Genomic DNA, 19,861 nt, shown 5'->3' with positions numbered 1-19,861 from the left:
AAATTTGAAGAGATCTGGAGGAAAATAAAGAGACACCAGTCCAACAGCTGAAAATACTGGCCAGGAACAAGAGTGAACAAGCAAACAACAGAAGAACAGCAGGAAAAAAAAAACACTGTGAAAAGCATTGAGAACACATCCTAAAAACCGTGATCGTTGTTGGATACCCTACTTACCAAGTTATAGTGTGGAAAGAACTTCTTCCTTATAGACGGACAGACTGACACACCTAAAATACTGCCTCCAGCAGAACAAGCAGACATGAATGTAATACATGAAAAAAGAAATGAAATACCTTGAGATACATGAAATACCTTATTTCACACACACAAAAAGATGACATCATTACCAGTAAAATAGCATTAAAAATGACCCACACGTTAGACACAGTATGTACCTTACACTTTATTTCTGTACATCAGGTCCCTGAAACCAAACCCAAACCTATATACAAAATCCATATGTCAATATGCATTAGCTTACAAAACACCACGTCACATACAGGGATCCCCTTGGTTGCTACGCGGGCAGTTCTGTTGCCATTCTCCCCTCTTTTACAGGTGTTTCTGATTTTCGAGAGCACTGCTGGGCACCAATAACTCCTGATAAGGCCTGAGACTGTCAAAGCATTAAGAGCTTAGGAGTTTGTTCTGCTCCAGCTGCTGAGAAGAGGAGCTGCATGGGGGAGGCATTCTCACCTTAGGCTGTTCGACGTTCCCACAACTCCCCAGAACCTTCAGATGAAAAACACTGAAGATAAAGCTGGACTGATTTAGACAAATTTAATACTCTGACTGCACAAACCGATTGAGGGTGTGCATCAAGCGATCCATTCATCCACTTTAAAAGATGTTCTACCACAGCACACAAAACGTATTTTACGAATCCCAAAAATAAACAGCTGGGATACACTTCTGTACAAGTGTCCATGAAGCAGTGGATTTTCCTCTTGGTTGAGAAAGCAAGTGTTTTTGCCCACTACAGCGACATTAATCTTCTTCTTTCTCGATGTAAGATTTAGCACCGACACGTGCCATTTGCCTTGCCAAATAGCGGTCCCTTGCTGACATGACAGTCTCTTCATTGCTCCGTTTGGCAAATTTGCTCATGCTGTCAGGTGGTTTTTGTGTCTGTTCTTTCTCCTCTTTCTCCCCTTCTCCATCCTTACATTTCTGCCCATTCCCAGAGCTGGAGCTTTTCTTCTCATCCACCTCCCTCTCTCTTCCCTTTTTCTCCTTTTCCAGATCAGTGTCATCTTTTTCTAAAGCTGCAGGACTGCTGTCCCTCCTGTCTCTGTATTTTTCATCACTACCACCTTTCTCTCTCCTCTCCTTCCCATGATCTTCCTTTTCTCTGCATTTCTCTCCTCTCTCCTTCTCTCTGTCACTGGATCTATCTTTACCACTTCTTATTCTTTCTTTTTCTCGTTCCTTTTCTGAACACTTCTCCTCCCTCTCCTTTGCCTTCCTCCATTCTCTACCATACCCCTCCCTCTCTTTTCTTTCCTTCTCCCTTTGTTTATCATCTTGCTCTTCCCTCCTTCTGTAATAATCCTTACTAGTGTGATCCCCATACCTGTGTCGCTCTTCCTTTTCCCTCTGGTGATCCTTTTCATGGGTCCTACTTCTCTGATAGTCTTTTTCCCTGTATTGTTCATCATAGCCCCTTCTGCTTGGTCTGCCCTCTCCCTTCTTTGTAAGATGATTTGTCTGCTCTTTTGTGCGCAGCTCTTCCTCCACACTGGATGAACTTGGGGACCTGGAATGCCTCTGGCTCTTGTGACGTTTAGTCTCCTCTTCGCTGCTCACAGAGGAGGCTCTCCTTTTCTTCTTTTTCAAATTTACTTTAACAGACTTATGTCTCTTCTCATCATTACTATCACTTTCTAAGTCGGTATCAGCATCTGGATTATCCTCTTCCTTAGCAGACGGTTTGAGTCTTTGTCTTTCGTATGGGCCTTTGTTCCTTTGGCTGGATTCATCGTAACAACTGTCAGATTTCTCTTCCTTTATCCTACATTTTTTTAATGTTAAAAAAGAGAAAAAAAACATTACACAGCCTGAAATCTCAGACTTCTGTACAGGTTGACTTCTGGTCGGGATTTCAATGAGACTGTAAACAAGAGATGCAGCTGAAAAGTCTATGGAAGCAAATCTATCTGGTGCTCAGGTTCCAGAAATCTAGCATAAATGACTTCTACTAAAGATCTGTATCTAGTTCACTGGTGAATGCAAGCTGATGAATTAATCTAAAAGAATGAGTATGGTTAAGTATCTGCAGTCTCTACCTAAGGAACAGAACAGAGATTTGCATTCTTGTGTAAGCTGTCTGGCAAGCCATGCATTTTTTCCTGTGCATTTTTTCCCCCTATTCTTTTCAGATAATCATGCAGAGAAGCAGCAGGTTGGATGTTTCACTGACAGAGGGAGGAACGTAGCTTCCATGAGTAGCAGTAGGATTTTAATCCAGTATTTCTGAAGATCTCGCTCTTGTGGCTAAATAAAAATCAGTACCTTTAAACAGCTCACCAGTTTGGAAATAAAAAAGACAATCCATAAAGGACAAATTTGGGCACTAGGCAGAAAAGGTTATGCTCTGTCACACTTTTCTGGCTGATAAGGAAATACACGTTCCATCACACACGAGCCTCCTCTTCCTAACCACACAGCTATGAGAACGCTCTGTGGTACATTCTTATGAATCAGCACACCATCTAGTTAGACTGAACGTTTGATGTATGCTTTGAAGTCTAAAAACAACCACCAGTGTACTTAATTAATCCTGTTAATAAAAATGATAAGTCAAAGGTGGATCACTTCAGGGACAAGTGCTGCAAATTCTGAGATGTGAAAGTCCAGGTGTGTTCTTCCAGTGTCCCACAGCACCACCATAAGAAAGGATAAAATTAAAATATATGCTGGAGCTCTTATTTCTTAGTTCTTTTACACTACCTTTCCCTATTATTTCCAATATGTGGCATATCCTTATAGCTAACACAATCTATAATTCCCTTATTTCAGAGAGCTGAGTAACTTCACTGTGACACACATTTTTCACTTAAGCATTTACTTTCTAATAATCCACTCCCAGATTTAGAACATCTTTTGACGAAAGCTGCTTTTTCTTTGTGATGGCAAGCACTTACCAGTGAGACTGAGGTCTGAGGACTATCCCTTTTAACCTGAATTACCTGTTACAAATGATCATTTGTTGCATATAATGAACATATCCCCTTCAACGTATTTCTCTACAGGACAGAATTTCACCATCTCAACTACATAAATAACTCAGCCTCATCTCATTACTTTGCCTTGGACCATGTGTATATTAAGATCTTAAAATACTCCATCTTTACTTCCACAGTTTATTTGATTCATTTCCTTTCACCACACCCATTAGCACTGAACTTGTTTATTTTTCATGAACCTGCAAATGTGGAATGAGTATAAAGTCATAGTTCCACGTTTTTTTCAGGAAGTTAATATCAAAATCATTCCTCTATGACTTACTTCTCTCTGCCCATTATGTTACCTTTTGCCTTCCTCATCATTCAATACATGCAACTTCATGTAGATTGCAAAATATTATGTAAAACAAAGTAAAGATAGGTTAGAATAATATGAACTGTGACAAGTATGACAGTCTCCTGACACTTTTTAACTGTATCCCCATCCTCCCTATTTTTTTGTCTTATAGTCTATACCACTGATGATCACTGGACATTATCCAAACAGTTCAATTGAACAGCTGCACCAAGTAATCACTTTCACTCAACCAGTGTTCTATAGCATTCCTTGTCTACTTCTTGCAGTATTTCCATAAGTCTGGAACCACATCCAACCAGAAGCTGTTTCAGATCTGAAGCCCTCCCGAACCGCATCATACCTGGCTTCACGGAAGCTGCATTTCGGCACCTCTTCTTCCCCTACCCTCTGGTTTAAGAGATGTCTGTAAAACCCACTGAGATCCTTCTGTTTGGTCACATCCAGGTATGCTAAGGGGAAAAAAGCAAGGCTAGATTTACTGTGCCGTAAATACTCAAGAGACACAACTCACAACTGGTAAAGACAGCAGCAAGAATGCAATCTCCATCCCAGAGGTTTTTAGCCTGGAGTGGAACAAGCTGTGAGCAAGCTGATGTGACCTCCTAGCTGGCCACGCTTTAAGCAGCAGACTGGAACAGATGGCCTTCAGAGGTCCATTCCAACCTGAACTAACTTATTCTAGATACTGAAAATGCCAGAGGTTACACCTCGATCAATTTTACCTTGTTTGTTATTCTATTATCTAACTTTAGTCCTGTTTTAATGACTATTTATGAGATACTACATAATATCTGAAATTAGGGAGTGTGAGCATCACCGTACCCCAGGCTTACAAGTCTTCCTTCAATAACTGACCCTTTCTCAAAAATTAAAACCCCAGCAGTACTGACACACAAATGGAGGAGCTTCCCTTGTTCCTACAGTAACCTGCACAAGGGAAAACAACAGATGGAAAGTGGGATCCAATTCAGTATCTGCTATCTGCTCCTTTTTGTTATTTAAACCATACCAAGGCTCGCAGAAAGACTGGATGACAGCGCTGTGCGTCATTACAAGGTCATACTTTTTTTAAGTGGAATTATGCTGGTTCAGTGTTAATCTCACCCTCCAGAGCTGCCTCTCTTCTTTCTCTTTCCTCCTCCTCAGCCCTCTCTTGCAGTTTCTTCTTATAGGCTGAAGTCACGAAAGCCTCTTTGTCAGCAAACTCTCCTCCTTCCATTTCACGCTCTTTCTGAATTTTTCTTTCCATTCTTTTTTCTTGTTCCTTCTTCCTAATCTCAGCTGCTTTGAGGATATTGTGGATGTATCTGGGCTAAAAGAGAAAGGAAAAAAAGGCATAATGCTGAAAGATAATTAAGGTGGTTAAGAAAACACAATTTGGGACTGTTGGAGGTGTTGAAGGAAGTTTCTAATCGAAAAAAAGTAACAGAAACTAGTCTAACACATTCTTATGCTGACAACAATCTTACATAAACTGTAATCCCTTTCTAGAGAGATTCAAAAATACAGAAAGATATTCCATACATCGTAAGTGAGGTGAGAAACTTACAGTCTGCTTCCAGAATACCACCGGATCAGGACTCTGTAGTATCCGATTAACTAAATTCTACCAAAATTGTTGCAAATTACTACCTTTGGTAACAGCATTTGAGCACAAAACTTGTATGCCCCATTAGAGAATGCATTTGGCAAAGCTTGAAAGTTAAGCAGTTAAAGTTACTGCAAGCACAGATCAGGCAGAGCTAAGACAGACAGAATACACTTTCAAGTACTGACCTTTTTCTCATCTTTTCCCGATAACAATCTGGCATTGTTTTCTTTCTTCTTCTGCTGCATTTCATCATAGATACTGTCATATTCATACACCGTAGCATCTTCTGACAAAGCCTTCTGAATTTCCAATTTTGTCTAAACCAAGACAAAATTAAAACAAAAAACATGGGGTGGGAACCGACACAAGAATGAAGCATGAAATTAAAGGCAGTAATTTCCTAATTTGCCTCAGGCACGAAGACCCTTCTCTGCATCTCACCTGCTTCATCGCCTGTTTTTTCAGTGCCTCCTTCTGAAGGCTTTCACCAACTGATGGCTGTAAGAAGGAAAGATTGCAGAAATACAATTAATCACATTGACACAGCTCAAGGGATTTTTCTGCCTCTCTAATGAACAACTATATAAATAGGTTCTTTCTGTTAGGGAGTGTCTTGCTTCAATACTATTTTTCTGTAAGCAAGAACAACTGAAAATTCATTCATATGCATACAATGAATCTGCCTCTTTCCTGGGCAAAGTACCGCAGCACTCCAACATACGCATGTCTTGCTTAAAAGTGGTGGTGGATTTAAGAACACAGTGTTAATGAGCAGTTTGCCTCAAAAGCCACAAACAATCTGATGTCATCTCACAAAACAAGCAGCCTCTGCTTAAGAAAGGCTCAGAGATCTGTGGAAATTGTTTTGTCCCAACGCCATTCTCCAACCACTGCCAACAAACACATGAAGACCTCTCCCCCCATGGCAGCACGGGTCAGCCTGGTGGTGCCAGGAGCTGGCACATCAGCAGTCAAACTTCTAGCCAAGGCCAGCTACAGCCAGCGCTGAAACAGACACCTAAGGCAGGATGCTTGCCATACACCGACCTGTTCTCACCAACATTAAACTTCTTTCAGTCACTGCTACAGTACACCGAGTCAGTCACCCCCCCAAAACGAACTGAAATTGGAGTTACACCCTCCTACCAATTTGTGTATCAAAATCATTTTCATGTGCTCGCATACTGTATCCTGGAGAATACAGAAGGATAAATCTCCTCAGTGAGTTTTTAATTGTATCTCTACTAGTCTGTGACATGGTTAGGTGCTGCTCAGAACGGACATACATTGTTTCAGGGAGGCAGCAGTGCTGAGCAGACATTCTTACTGACAGCCAAATGAGAACAGCACTCAGAGCAAGAACCAAACACCCGAAAGGATTTGGCCAGACTTCGAGTTTGATCAGTATCATCAGTTCTGTATTTTTAACAGTAAGAACGCTACTGTTGGGAGCAGCACGTGCTTCAAGCACTCACAGAATCATAGAATTAGCTAGGTTGGAAAAGACCTACAAGATCATCCAGTCCAACCATCCAGCTACCACCAATAACCCCACTAAACCACGTATGCTCATGTTTAGCTCTTCAGCATTAATATGCTGGAAAACAGCAGTACTGACCCACCTGAAGGAAAAAACATATCCACTACTGAAAATGTTTTTGTATCACCATGCTTTCTTTAAACAAACAAACCAACTCTGAGTTTGAGTTAGTTTTGTCCTTTAATTAGTGCTGAACCAGACGGCACATCTATCTTTCTTCAACCAGTAGATAGTGCTGTTTATTAAGCAGATTCACTATAAATGACAGGGCTCGTTTCCTCCTTTCTGTCATGAGATACCATTTAATGTTAAAAGGCAGAAACGGGCAGGAACAAGCGCTGTGCCTTTTACTAGTGCACAGACAGAACAGTTTGGGGCGCACAGGAGCTTGAAGCTTGCCCAGCTCCATCCCCTGCTCACCGATGGATCCTGCACAGGGTGCTCATGTTGGCTTTACAGAACAGCGCTCAGTGCTAAGGAGCCTCCTCTGCACAACACTGGAAAGCACAGGCTCCACAAAGACAGAACAGATTCTGCAGCTGTATTTACAGAACGCACTGTATCCTACCAAAATATTTGAAACACTGCATAGAATGTTTTCCCTGTCTGCCTACGTGAAATAAACGTGTTGATCTGCGAAGATGAAACAAACACAGAAGTAATATACAATCTCATTATTGTACGTGCACTTGTAAGGAAGCCCACCTGCGATATGTTTGCCTAGAATGGCAGCAAGTTTACAACAAACAAACACCTTCCCTAAAGGTTTATGGCTGACAATTTCCTGTTGTGCCCCGAGCTCTGATAGATGAGAACTTCCTGTTCTTTTGTATTGTTTTTACTTATCAACTGCCCATTTATTAAAGGCCTATAAGCTCAGCAATCTGTCTCGTGCTCGTACTGCAGTCAAGCCATTCTTCCGAAGCACAAAGCTTGCAGTTTTAATATTTGCTGGAAGGAAAAGATATTTTAACCCTCTCCTGTAGAAGCACATAGGAACCACACAAACAAACTTAAAAACAAGACTCTAGAGTCTAGCAGCCCTACAAGACCGCGGAAGCAAGCTCTGATGCGAAAAAAGACAATAAATAAATAAATAAAATAAAATAAAGCGCCTCAGTCTACGAGCACTTTCACTGTTCTCTCCCATTTCTTAAAGGGAAAAGAAGAACATGAATAATGAATCTGTACAGCATTAACTCTCCTTGGCACATGCTCCCAGCTTCCAGCAATGCGCAGCCGAGGGACTTCCCGCACGGGAGGATGCAGCTGGCCCATTGCTGGACACCACGAGCATCCCTTTGTTTGACTCATCCACTTCTGAACCCATTTTTAGTTCTGGCCACGCCACAACCTCCCATGCCAATGGGTTCCACAACTTCATCACACATTGCCAGGACAAAAACAACAACTTCCTTTTGTTTAGATGAAATCAGTTGCTTGCTCATTCCATAACACATTCTACTGCTCATGTTATGAGAAACAGCAAAACTCTTTACTTTCTCTAAATTATTTCTGCTTTTCCATGCTTCCTCTGGAGTTACTTCTCCACTTGCATTTCCTCAGAGATTTCTCAGTCAGAGCCCCTCAGCCTGTTTGCTCCTTGTGCTGCACGAACCCCAGTCCTTATCACTACTCAATACTCTTTTTTTCAGACATAGTGTCATTTTTTTTTTAAAGAACTGCACACAAAAACAAAAATAGGACTCTATAACCCAATGCAGTTTTCCGTCTGTTTCCAGTTTCTTTCTTTGTGTTTGCTTCAATTCTCCTCTTTTCTTTTGGAGGGTCACTTAAAACAAGCCAGCCCCGCACCAGCCAACACTCTCACAGAACGTTCCCACTGCCACCACGGTGTCCCCTGCATTTAGCACCCATTGTGGTCTGTGTGCATTTTGGTTTTTATCTACACTTGTCATCCTGAAGCAGCAGATCAGTTTTGAAGGCTGCTCGGTAGGGTTCAGGTAATTCTGGTTCAATAAACAGACACTCGATTTACAGAGGTACTCCCCACTAAATTGTAAATGTAGAACAGGAGGCAGAGCAGCGCACAGGGGGAACTGACACACCGCCTCTGGAAACACAACGCGTGAATAAGGGGATAATATTTTTGGAGAAAAGAAACATATCACAATTAGCAATAAACCAAAATGGAAGCTCGTTTCCGACATCTCATTTTGCTGATGCAACACCTATTCTCCACCAAAGGCTCTCTGCGGGATGACAGCCTTCCCTCTATATTTAAACACAGTAACAACCCCTCCTTACAAAGGCAAGTAACTCACAGCTATGGCAGCCAGGAATGACTGCAAGCACCTGCTTTGGTTGTCCCAGTCAATACTGATGAAAAATATTTCAAGATTTCCACCCAAGATGTTCTCCTTGTTATGAACCAACTCAAGGAACATCTTCATCGCTGGCTAACGCCCATTAACGAACTTAGCCACAGTAAGAACAATCACATTTCAAACTCCCTCAGCAAAGGTGCAGGCAAAACCTTAACAAAATACACAGTGGCATTTAAAAAAAAAAAAAAAAAAGAGGCAAAAGTTTGGTATCTAATATATAATCACAGCCCAAGTCAGGTGTGCAGATCTCCCAGCACAAACTTTATTAGAGTTCAGTTAAAAATACATAATCCCCAGACATTTGAGATGTAGTTCTGAGTGATAAGCTAGCAGACAGGAAATGAAACCCCTCCCAAATGCAGCTCCTTATCTTGAAAAGCTCTGAAATTATTATGGAACTAATAAAGAAATTTTGCTTTTTTAAAAAACGATCCTTTTTTGATAAAGGCAGTTATGAGATTATTACTTTTTGCTGGGTATGTACCGTATTGATGCACACGACAACTTTTAAGAGTCTTTACAGCAGACTCTGGTAGCAAATGTCAGCTTTTCTGACAGGAACAATACTTGATCTGTTAAATTAGCTGGTAGCACCACACATTGTTACTATTGCTACCATTATCAGAATTGTTATCATTCATTATTTTACTCTTATGTTTACACATTAAAAAGAGAAAATGCAGAAGGGGAAAAAAAACAAGTCACCCCTGCAGCCAGGACGGTTGCCAGTCCTACCACTCGAGGTCTAACGACAACTGATCAATTCAAGCTCGTCCTTGGGATCTGGAAAACATGGAGTCTGTTCCCAGATATAGAGAAGGACACCAAATCCCAAACCCCTACAGAAAAGGAAAGTGCTGCTGGCCCTGAGGGCAGTGGGTGCCATCATCCCTATCAGCTGTGTTCAAAGGAAAGTCGCTCCTTAGACCCACGCTACCAGCTGTGAGCTCAAGCAGAGGGACACCTCCGCGTGGCGCTGAGGAGACAGCTAGGTGAGGCAAGAGATGGCATGTCAGACATGTTCACGTCCTCTGCAGTTCCTATGAGCTGCAGTTTCACGTTTGAGGCTGACTGGATATCAATAGGAAGCCCTTGGCCCCCTCACACACTGTACAAAGGCAGCTCCAACACCTTCAGCAGCAGCAGCAGTTGGGATTCGGCCTCTCACAGAGGTCGGCAATTGTTAGATTTGAGCTTACTGTCACTAAACATAACAGCTGCCAGTTCATTAAAAAACATTTAAAATGTTTGGTAATAAGACTTAGCAACTGACAAACAGTATTTGATGCTTTACTAGCATTGTTCTTTGCAACTACACAATCGAAAAAATATTTTCTGGGCTTTGGATAAAAAAGTTTAATATTCACGTAAAGACATTACGATTAAATCATCACAGACAATCCCTGATGGACACTGCCCAGTAAACTGCAGCCTTATCTCCAGAAACAGAGAAAGAAGTTGTAACCTTAGCTCTTATCCATGCAGAGACACATCACCTCCTCAGTTCTCAGTTCCTATCCCTTACCTGTAGACTACAAAGCTACTGACTTTAAATTATTTAAAACTTCTGTTTAAGAACTTGGGTATCTGTAAGTACCCCAACCAGCCTAAATGCTGAGCCAGTTCTCCAGAGCACCCCAAGCAGCAATCCATCCCGAAGTGCAATTTTTAGAGTGCAGCCCCCTCTACTGGAATTAGTAGAAACTTAATACTTTTAATATAATAGCTTAAAAAGACACTATATAAAAGAACACTATCAATGTCATGCAATATAGTCATACTTCACCAAGCACCAATAAACTGTGTGATCACTGAAACGCTGTATGTAGTTTGATCTCTTATTAAAAGAATTGAGTGCTTTGAGAATTACAAGTCACTCACACCCAAATGATTGTGTCAGTAACACAGCTAGGAGCAGATGCAGGCATTAGTGTTGCAAGCAAATCACCCGCAGAATACGGCATGAGTTTCAGAAGAAAACTGTTGAACTGACCTCATCGTCAGAGTCATCTGCAAACACTGAGAGCTTGCTGGAAGCCAGATTCTTCTGCTGCAATTTCTTGGGCATAATAAGCCCATACCTAGGGAAAAACACTGAAAGTTATCTTTCACGTTACTTACACACAGCAGGTTCCAAAATAGAGGTCTACTATTTACAACTCTAGAAACAGAAGATGAGCAGCACCGTAACGTATAGGGCATAGCTCTGGGCCGTGCTGACGGCAGCACACAGCCCCCCCGCACCCGCCAGCTTCTCCCACCACCGCTGTTGTTTTTTTCCACGCAAAGTTTCTGGATAAAACTATCTATCTTCCTAAATGAGGCCACAAATCCCTCTTGCCCAGAGTTCTCTAAATGATTTTTTCTTTTTTCTCTCCTCAGAGAAGTAAAAAACGATTGCTCCTTAACCTGCAGAGGGCTGATCCACGCACACACTGCTCTGTAGATGCGCTTGCCAGCCACTCTTTTGGACGACAGCGTCCATTACCAACTTACAGATAGAGCTAGGACAAGCAACCAGGACTTGTACGCAGCTTACATCTCAGAGATGAACCAGCCACACCGGCACAGCCCTGTGTCCCGACCGCGGCCACGAAGGAGCTCCCTCTGAGGGCGTCACTGCGGCGGCCGCGCTCCGACACAGTCCGGCTCTGAGGTGGCGGGTCCCGGCAGGGCCGCGCCGGTAGCACGGCGGTTTCTGTGCGAATCTTGAGGGGATTCTGTTTCGTTGGAGTGAAAACCTCCCCTGAGCAACGCGGCAACAGCCTCCCACCCCTTCCCACTTTTCATTTTTTACTTTTTAATAAACACAGTTATGTTCAAGCCAACGCACGGAGGCCGCATTGAGCTGCCCGCCAACAAATGCCGGCCGGGACGAGCAAGCGCTCCGCTAGCGCCAGCCCCGGCCCGAGGCGAGGCGAGACGGGACCCGGCCCGTGCCCGTCCTCGGCGGCAACCCCGCGGCGCCCCTCAGCTGCCGCCGCCCCGCTGCCGCCCGCACTCACTGCTTGCTTAGCGCCGCCATCTTGTCCCGGCCGCTGCTGGGCACAGCCGCCTGCTGCTCCGCGGCCGCAGATTCCTCGCGGCTCTGCTGCTTTCCACCCCCCTCTCCCCGCCGACTCCCGGCGCGCCGATCCCCGCTCTCGCTCCAGAAAGGACGCACGGAGCGAGCGGGAAGGGATGGAGACAGGGGATGAATTTTGTAACTGCAGAATGGCGAGTAGCGAAAGTGCCGCTGCGGATAGACAGCGAACCGCGGCGCGCTGAGGGGAGCGGAGCGGTCCCGTCCCTCTCTCACCCGCCCAGCGGGCGCTGTGGGACCGCTGCTTCCCTCAGCGCACCCGGAGGCGTCAGTCTGAAGAGAGAAAAAGGGGTTTAATTTCCCAAAGTTTTATTAAAAGAAGCCGTTCTGCCAAAAGAAACGTTGTTGCGGAGATGCAGTCTTGCTTCAGACTGAAGTTGGCCGTCTCAGGCTTCATCGCAAGCAGAGTTTTTGGGGCTGTATTAAAACTGTGGGGCTCTGCTGCAGCAAGCCTAGAACTTCAACAAGTGCTGATTAACAACCCGAGTTAGAACTGTTTCTAAAACGTAACTGAAGGAGAGGGAATCCCGAGTGTGCTGTATTTCTTCTGAGCGCTGTCACCGTGAAGTGTTCCCTGCCTCTCTCATTGGAACTTTAATAATAATAGTAGTAATAATAAAGCCTAAAGCAGCCTTTTTAAGGCTTAGGAGATAGATTCATACTAGCAAAATGATTTCCTTGAACGTTTTTCTGCCCTTTCTTAATAGCACCTAACAGACCATCTTGACGAGCCCTGAGTCACGATGCATAGCTAAGAAAAATAAACAGTTAATTTAATTAATGAAATGGGCGTCCAATGCCGGGAGCACTGGGGTTAGGCGAGCAGCTGGTGGTCTAACGGGACACATTGCTGTGGGCAGTGCTGGGGATGGGCCGTGTTGCTCCGCATGCTCTCTGCCAGCTGGGCCAGGCACAGGCAGGTGTGCAGCCAGTGGTCCAGGAGCCAGGCTGCGATGGAGCCCCGCGGCCACACTGCTGCCTGAGGTACCCCTGCAACAGAGAAGATATTTTATTATCTGCTAATGGAGATCACCATAGAGTCATATCTCTAAACGTTGCCCTGGGAGTGGAGTGTAAGGTGTGTGCTTCCATATTACAGGACATGTGTATAGAACATATACACATCAGTCCCTCAGTGCCACATCCCCACAGTTCTGGAACACTTCCAGGGTCGAGGACTCCCCCACCTCCCTGGGAAGCCTGTGCCAATGCATCACCACACATTCAGAGAATAAATGTTTTCTAACAACCAGCCTGAACCTTCCCTGGCACAATGTGAGGCCATCTCCTCCCATCCTATTGCTGTTACCTGGGAGCTGAGGCCAACCCCCACCTCACCACAGCCTCTTTTCAGGGAGTTGTAGAGGGCAATGAGATCTCCCCTGAGCCTCCTCTGAGCCTCCCCTTCTCCAGAATGACCCGTCCCTTAGCCACTAGCCATCAGACTTGTGCTCCAGACCCTTCACTTGCATATCGTACTGGTATTCACACCGCTGATCTCAGACTGCTGTCCCACAATATGTTCCAGTAATTTGCCAAAGCAATCCCCCTTCCAGTTAAACCTAGGAGGACTGGATGCTCTAGGCTTGCTTCATTCTCTCCAGAATTAGTCTAATATACATGAGAACACATACAAAGGAGTTATGACTGCGCACTGCTCAGCAGTAGGAAGGTCGCTGTAAATGAGTCTCCCCAGCTAAATGAGTAAGTCTTGTCCACACTTAATTTTAAGACCTCTCAGTCTGTCATTAAATCAATAAGGGAGATATGTCAACAAGAACACCAGTTGCTTCTCCTGCAGAGATATTGAAAACAGTAATAGCCTCTTGAATACTCTGGCACCAAAAAAAGCTCACATTCATTACATGAGGGAAAGACAGATGGAAACCTAGCTCCTGTTTATGGCCAGTGAGTATATGGAGTACCTGGCAGATGGTGTTTACAAGCAGGCGGGCTCCCACTGTCCTCCCACACCCATGATTTGTTTGGAGCTGGGTCATTGCTTAGTGCACGGCAGGTCTGAGGTACACAGAACAGATTATTTGCCCCCCCAAAACATCACTGTTAGCATGTTACCTATGGGTTTACAATGAGATCGCCTGTTCTGCTAGATTTCAAAGCTGATCTGCTCCCTTTCCCTCAAGGCAGTGAGTTTTGATAATAAATGTAACACGTTGACTTTTATTAACCAAAAAAAGTCTGGAGATATTTAGGACCCCTCATCTATTGTTTAATCTATCGGGAAATCAAAATTAGTTTTGTAAGTAAGGACTTGAAAGCACTCAGCTGAATGTTGGTACTGACAGTGTTTCATTGCTGATTGGTGTCTGATCATCCCACAATTACTTTATGGTATTTACCACTGACACAGGCCCGCACCAGCTCTGCTTGAACGTGCACAGATGCAGCAGTTGGATCAAAGCAATACATCTCCTGAATTAAACTGTCATCAAATTGCTGCAATGCAGAGAACAAAGAAGGTCAGATGGTGGTGAAAAACTTTGGAGGGGTTACAGAATTAAAGCTGGCTAAGGTTAGCTTGTAGGAAATATGCAGGCAGCGCTTCTAGAAATGCTTAGTCAGAAAGTGGGAGATTGAAAGGAAGAAATAAATGTCTCACCAGTATGCACTGATTCCAGTTCTCAGTCTTCTCTGTGCCCTCCCACTCTGGGTGTAAAAGCAACAGCACAGCCTTCATTATGTTATGTACCAGTGCTGGTGGGTCTTCACAGCTCTTGATTTCAGCCAAGCTCTCAGCATTCAGTTTCTGGATACACTCGCGCAGGTCCTGCAGCATGAACCGGTGGAACAGAATCCCTGCATGCCTCAGATTCCCGTGTTCTGCCTCTGGAATCACAAGCAAACCTTTCAAGAAGTTGCTCGGAAACATTTGCTACTCAAGACTTACGTTATTGACTGAACATCTCTGCCCTCTTTATGATTAACTCATTTTCTCCTTAACAAAATGCTTGATCCATACACAACACAAGTATCCTCCAAAACATTTCAGGTTATGTGCTTGAGGAGGCAAAGCTTTCTGTAACATAAGTGTGATGTGTTGAGACTGCTGAACGCCTTAAGCGGATTAGATAGGTGCCATAAATGTTACAAAGCAGAAGTCCTGAGAGCCCAGAGGGCCCAGGCACACAGGTAATTCTGGATCTGTGACATGCAGATCCTTTGGATCTCAGCTGGGGCATTTCTGAGGAGAAGATGTTAGATTCCTGAATGCAACACAGCACCTTGCTTCACACCTTTGATTTCAGTGGGACTTGGACACAGAAGTATCCTGTGAACCAAAGCCAAAATCTGAACATTCTGCTTAAGGGTCCTCTGCTCAGCCCTTGGGCTTGCTCAGGAGTAGTACCTGTACCAAAGGTGAGTATTTGTCCTTTCGTATTGTATGAGTGATACTTCAGAAGTGGTTTTACGGCAATTCCTGTTTTTACCCTTAACAATCTATCCTGGCTCTGTGTGCACAATACCCAGTACAAGGGTTGCTTTGGTTTCCTCTGAAGGCATTTTCAGTATCTCAGAGCAGGTGGCTTGGGCCATCTTCAGCATTCTCTGCAGGTCTTTCTGTTCACGAGGAGGTAATGTCTGGTGGTGTCCGATGCTGATGTCAAATAACCCAAGGGCTCGTCCTGACAGGTCCCGGAGAGGCACTGCAATGTGCTGTTCTCCACAGACAGAAGTGAGAATGACCTCTGAACAGTCTGTGCACTTAAACAGGTAATGTCTGAAATGAGTGTAAAGAGAGGAGTAAGTCCACAGCTTTACCATTCCAGTCCCTTTGGGCACTTTAGCATTTTTTAATGACAGGTCATTCATCTCTTTCTGTTAAAACAAAGGTTATTATCTTGCAATTAGCGTTTAATTCCTTTACCTGAAATATGAACATATTTAAGTCTCATTCAAGCCATATTCAGAAAGGAGAAAATTACATTTTGGAACACAACATTGCTGAAAATTTTGATTGCTGAAAACCACAACAATTTAACAAATCTAAAACGAGGTTGTATTCTCGCTTTAAAAACAACTTCTTGTTTGATATACTTAAGACAAGTGTGTGAGGATCCTGGCAGCTGAAGGAAACAGATAATGGCAGGAAATGAGACAAATATATCCAGGAAAAAAAAAAGGCAGATTACTGTAAATAGCAAAATGCTTCACTATAGGCTCTGATCCTGCAAACCTTTCACAACAGATGCCAAGATTGCTTGGCAGCTCATTGGGTAAGCATTAAGCTGGAAGCTAATTTTCCGCAGGCCTAAAATCAAAGAGAAAACGCACCTTGTGCTTTCAGTATCACATGTGTCCACACCTGGAGCCTCAGCAGTGAGACAGCTCCAGGCAGACACGCCAGCAGGGCCGCATTACAGCCGGCCTTATGCTGTGGGCATTGTGCAGGCTAGGATCCGGGACCAGGGGTGTCTGGCAACGGACTGCAGGAGCTGGAGCCCACCTGAAAAAGTCCTCTTTTCTGAGGAGGAGGACAGGAGAGGTATGGATTTCCTTTTGTCCTATACTGTCTGTAGTAATCATTCTGCGCAGAGCATAGTCACGTGTCTGCAGAGAGAAGAGGGATGGTTAGCTGCACGCGGGAGAGGAGCAGCCATTTTAAAACTTGGAGAGGGGAGAAAGTGTTTGTACGTGTGTTAAAATTCCCACGTACAACTGAGTGCCACGAGATGGTTTAAAGACATCTCCCAGCAATGCCTGGTTTTATTCCCAGTATTGCTCAGGTTGCATGAAGAATATGCCTGGCACCTCCCTCAGCCAAACCATCTAATGTGTCCCCAGGCTCCACACCGAGGAACACCCAAAGGCCAAAGAAGAGTTTTCCCTTCTTTTTCATGTCCTATTAGAGTTCTCTTTCTCATGTTGTGTTTGTGTCAGCGTGCCTTGACACATGACCTGGCTATCAGGCAGTTAACGAGGGACAGGGCAGAGCCTGGAATGACAACAGAAAGCTGCCAGCAAAAACAATGCTTATCAAAGGAAGCAGATGAATTATGGCTTCAGCAGATGTCGTACAGACGTTGTGGTGACATGGGATCGGTCCTTCATATTACATACACTTTTTATCTACTTAACTTACTTGTATGTGAAATGACAAGCTTCCCAGGGCTTGAGTGCCTGCTCAACCACAGGGATACGATCTGCTCAGAGGTGGGCTGCCTTTACAAGCTGCCTAACTGGGAGCAGCCCCTTCCTGCGCCATACTTTGGTCTTGGTTCAGAAAGAAGCCCAAGTACATCTGCTTGGGCATTCCTTTTTTTCCATGCCTTAATTTTCACAGAATCTCCATTGAAGGGTGGGTCCCCTTGTGGAGGTCCCAAATAACAAAGTTTTAGCAGGGGCTAACCTATGGATGGGTGATGGATGGATGCATGGATGGATGGGTTGAGTAGGTGTGGGCTTTTACTCTGAAGTAGAAGAATATTCCCTTGTGCCATGGAGAAAAGAGCTATGCTAGCAGCACTGTTTTACATGAGAGGGAGAAAATAATGAAGAGTACCTTCCTTTACAGAGGGAACCTTCCCTCTCTACCTCTATAGCCCTTTTGATGCTGGGACAGGCACAAGAATCTCAGGCAGGCTTCAGTTTGATGACAAAAGCACTGGGAAATCACAGACAGCTAGAAATGATATATCCCCCCAACTAAAGTAGGCCTGTCAGCCCTGTAATCTGCGTACCTGATCGTTGCCAGGCTCTACCAGGTATGTACTGACGGTGTGGATGCTGGGCACTTTGTGATACAACCAGTCCAGAGCAGTGAGGGCCATTTGCAGAACACTTCCTAGTGCCCGCACATGGTGGTAGGCTTTGCTGAACGCGTGAGAAACTCCCTGTGAAAGCAGAATGCTCCAAAGGAGCCAATTCTATGTGAGTTGGGGAAAAAACAAGCTGGTTCAAAGAGCAAAATGAAGCAAAATGGTTGTAATAAGTCACTTTAATCACGGCTTGTAAAGGTGAAAAGTAACTGTGAAATGTCTGCTATTAAATCAGGCCCTAAGACTCCAGAGCACCCAGGTCGCAGCCAAGTACCGCAATTGTTTTCAGCGGAGATGCGCGGCCAAATCCGCCGATAACATTGGCTTGCTGCGCTCCCTGCTGCCCGCATGGTGCATCCACAATGAGGCAGATTCTAAAGAGCAATACTGCGCCAGCATCCCAAGGAACCCCGGACTGCTGTTGCTTGTCATTAATCTATCGTGTAAAAAGTGGGTTTTTATGCCACCACGTAGAAACAAACACAAATCTGAGATTCAGAGCTTTGGTGAATAAAGTCACTCTCCTTGGGCTTTGGCACAAATCTGCGAATAATGTACTAGTCAGGTCTGCAGGAAAAGCTTAAATAAATTACTGATGAGATGTTATCATCAGTTACAAAGATGTTAATCAGTACAGCATTGGTAAGGTGTTCCACTCACACTGGTTTTATCTCACGCAGTGAAAAGGAGCCCGCGGTTCTTTTCTGAGTTGTACCATCTTACGTCTCCTCAGTGCAAACCTGAAGAATTCAGTGTTCTTACCCATTTTTTTTTGTAGTACGGACTCACAAAGTGCTTTCTGGTGGTGCCCACCTGGTAGAAGCTGATCTCATGGGTCAGGAAAATGGTTTTCTCTCTCTGGTCCCGAAGAGTATCAAGTCCCAGAGTGCCAAAGACCCTCCAGTGAGCATCGTGCAAGGGCAGTACCAGGAATGAGCCTCTCCTCTCCTCAGCTGGGCGGTCATGGTTCCAGAAGTGGATATTTCCATGGAGCTGAACTCTTGGGACATGGATTGGCTTTTCCTCTTCAACAGCTGCAAAGCTGAAAAACAAACACGTGGGCAGGTTTGTGATGAGCTTTCATTTACCGCTCGCATCCCAAAATCACTGGGAATAAATAAGGCACTTTTTGTCCTTAAGACAATGTAAAAGCACCAACTAATGAATGTAACAAAGAGGAATCCAGAAGGGAGCAGCTCTTATATTTTATAGGTCAGAAGAAGCAATATTTAAATACATTTAGCTTATGGAAACAAGGTGTAAAGAGGCATGAAAGCTGTTTGTCCTGTAAACATTAGAGAAGAAAAGCCTTGTTCCCAAAAAATATCCAAGTGGATCTAAACTGCTCTAAGGGCGTTCATTTCCAGACAAGACCAAGTAGGCCCAATGTAACAGACTTTGCTGAAGGATGAAATTTGTGAGGCTGTGAGCTCATCTCCCCAAGGGAAGTTGCAGAATCCCAAGCAGAGCAGCTCTGAGCAGACCATGCAAAGCATGAGGGTATGTGTGTGATAATGAACAATTCCACAGTGGTCCCTGAGGGATGCTCCTCTCTGGAGCAGTCCATCAACCTCTGTTTTCAGAGCACCCCCAAGCACTGTCGGGTACCCCTGCATTCCAAGCACTTTTCAGATAAAGGAAATCATTGGTAGCTTTTCTTACCTTACTCCTTTCATGTCTCTGTACAGTATCTGGTTTAGAACATACGGAGCGTCATCTGTGGTACATGTCACATAGCGTAAGAGCGTCTGTCCCCGCTCTGGTGAGAGCTGGTTTTCTTCCAAAAGGGCAATATATGCACTGATCTTCTTGCTATCCCCGTGGGCTTCTGCATCCTAGCAACCAAATGTTTCCCGTTACATTATGTACATTAGCCATTGGCCATTTGTCACGGTATTGTCTAAGGGTCTGCGTCCGTGACAAGGGGGGGACAGGCCCAAAAAGAAAAAAAAAACGAGAAAAGAGGAAGGAAAGAAAA

At 44.3% G+C, this 19,861-nt stretch overlaps 2 protein-coding genes across 11 annotated transcripts in view; both read right to left on the bottom strand.

Annotated features, from left to right (window-relative positions):
* NSRP1 (nuclear speckle splicing regulatory protein 1) lies at positions 386-12,177 on the bottom strand. Of its 2 annotated transcripts, none has more exons than XM_021415945.1 (7): positions 12,030-12,177; positions 11,018-11,105; positions 5,578-5,634; positions 5,322-5,453; positions 4,650-4,857; positions 3,886-3,994; positions 386-2,013 (listed from the first exon to the last, which is right to left on the bottom strand). In XM_021415945.1, exons 1-7 carry the CDS (start codon positions 12,047-12,049, stop codon positions 990-992), a joined length of 1,638 nt encoding a protein of 545 aa, XP_021271620.1. In that variant the 5' UTR covers positions 12,050-12,177; the 3' UTR covers positions 386-989. The 2 variants fall into 2 exon arrangements, with proteins under 2 accessions (XP_021271620.1, XP_021271621.1); XM_021415946.1 differs by lacking the exon at positions 12,030-12,177 and adding an exon at positions 11,564-11,943.
* EFCAB5 (EF-hand calcium binding domain 5) overlaps positions 12,399-19,861 on the bottom strand; it is a 37,948-nt gene continuing 30,485 nt past the window's right edge. For 7 of the 9 annotated variants that reach the window (XM_021415939.1, XM_021415938.1, XM_021415935.1 and 4 more), the window contains 8 exons: positions 19,546-19,718; positions 18,697-18,925; positions 17,806-17,958; positions 16,572-16,675; positions 15,592-15,845; positions 14,727-14,953; positions 14,467-14,563; positions 12,399-13,096 (listed from right to left, as the gene is read on the bottom strand). In XM_021415939.1, coding sequence (XP_021271614.1) covers positions 12,921-13,096; positions 14,467-14,563; positions 14,727-14,953; positions 15,592-15,845; positions 16,572-16,675; positions 17,806-17,958; positions 18,697-18,925; positions 19,546-19,718 — 1,413 coding nt within the window. In that variant the 3' untranslated portion in view covers positions 12,399-12,920. Of the gene's footprint in view, positions 13,097-14,466; positions 14,564-14,726; positions 14,954-15,473; positions 15,846-16,571; positions 16,676-17,805; positions 17,959-18,696; positions 18,926-19,545; positions 19,719-19,861 lie in introns of those variants that run through there. The other 2 variants (XM_021415940.1, XR_002444044.1) reach the window with 2 other exon arrangements.

Source organism: Numida meleagris, chromosome 18, assembly GCF_002078875.1.
Source record: "Numida meleagris isolate 19003 breed g44 Domestic line chromosome 18, NumMel1.0, whole genome shotgun sequence".
Taxonomy (NCBI): Eukaryota; Metazoa; Chordata; class Aves; order Galliformes; family Numididae; genus Numida; species Numida meleagris.
This window is presented reverse-complemented; position numbering and strand designations above follow the sequence as displayed.

Excerpts from the sequence above, each read along its gene's own strand:
- NSRP1 (XM_021415945.1), bottom strand. The coding sequence starts at position 12,049 with ATGGCGGCGCTAAGCAAGCA. Across the intron at positions 5,454-5,577 it reads AAAAACAGGCGATGAAGCAG|ACAAAATTGGAAATTCAGAA; the intron begins GTGAGATGCAGA and ends GTCTTGGTTTAG. Across the intron at positions 4,858-5,321 it reads CGGGAAAAGATGAGAAAAAG|CCCAGATACATCCACAATAT; the intron begins GTCAGTACTTGA and ends TTTCTCTTTTAG.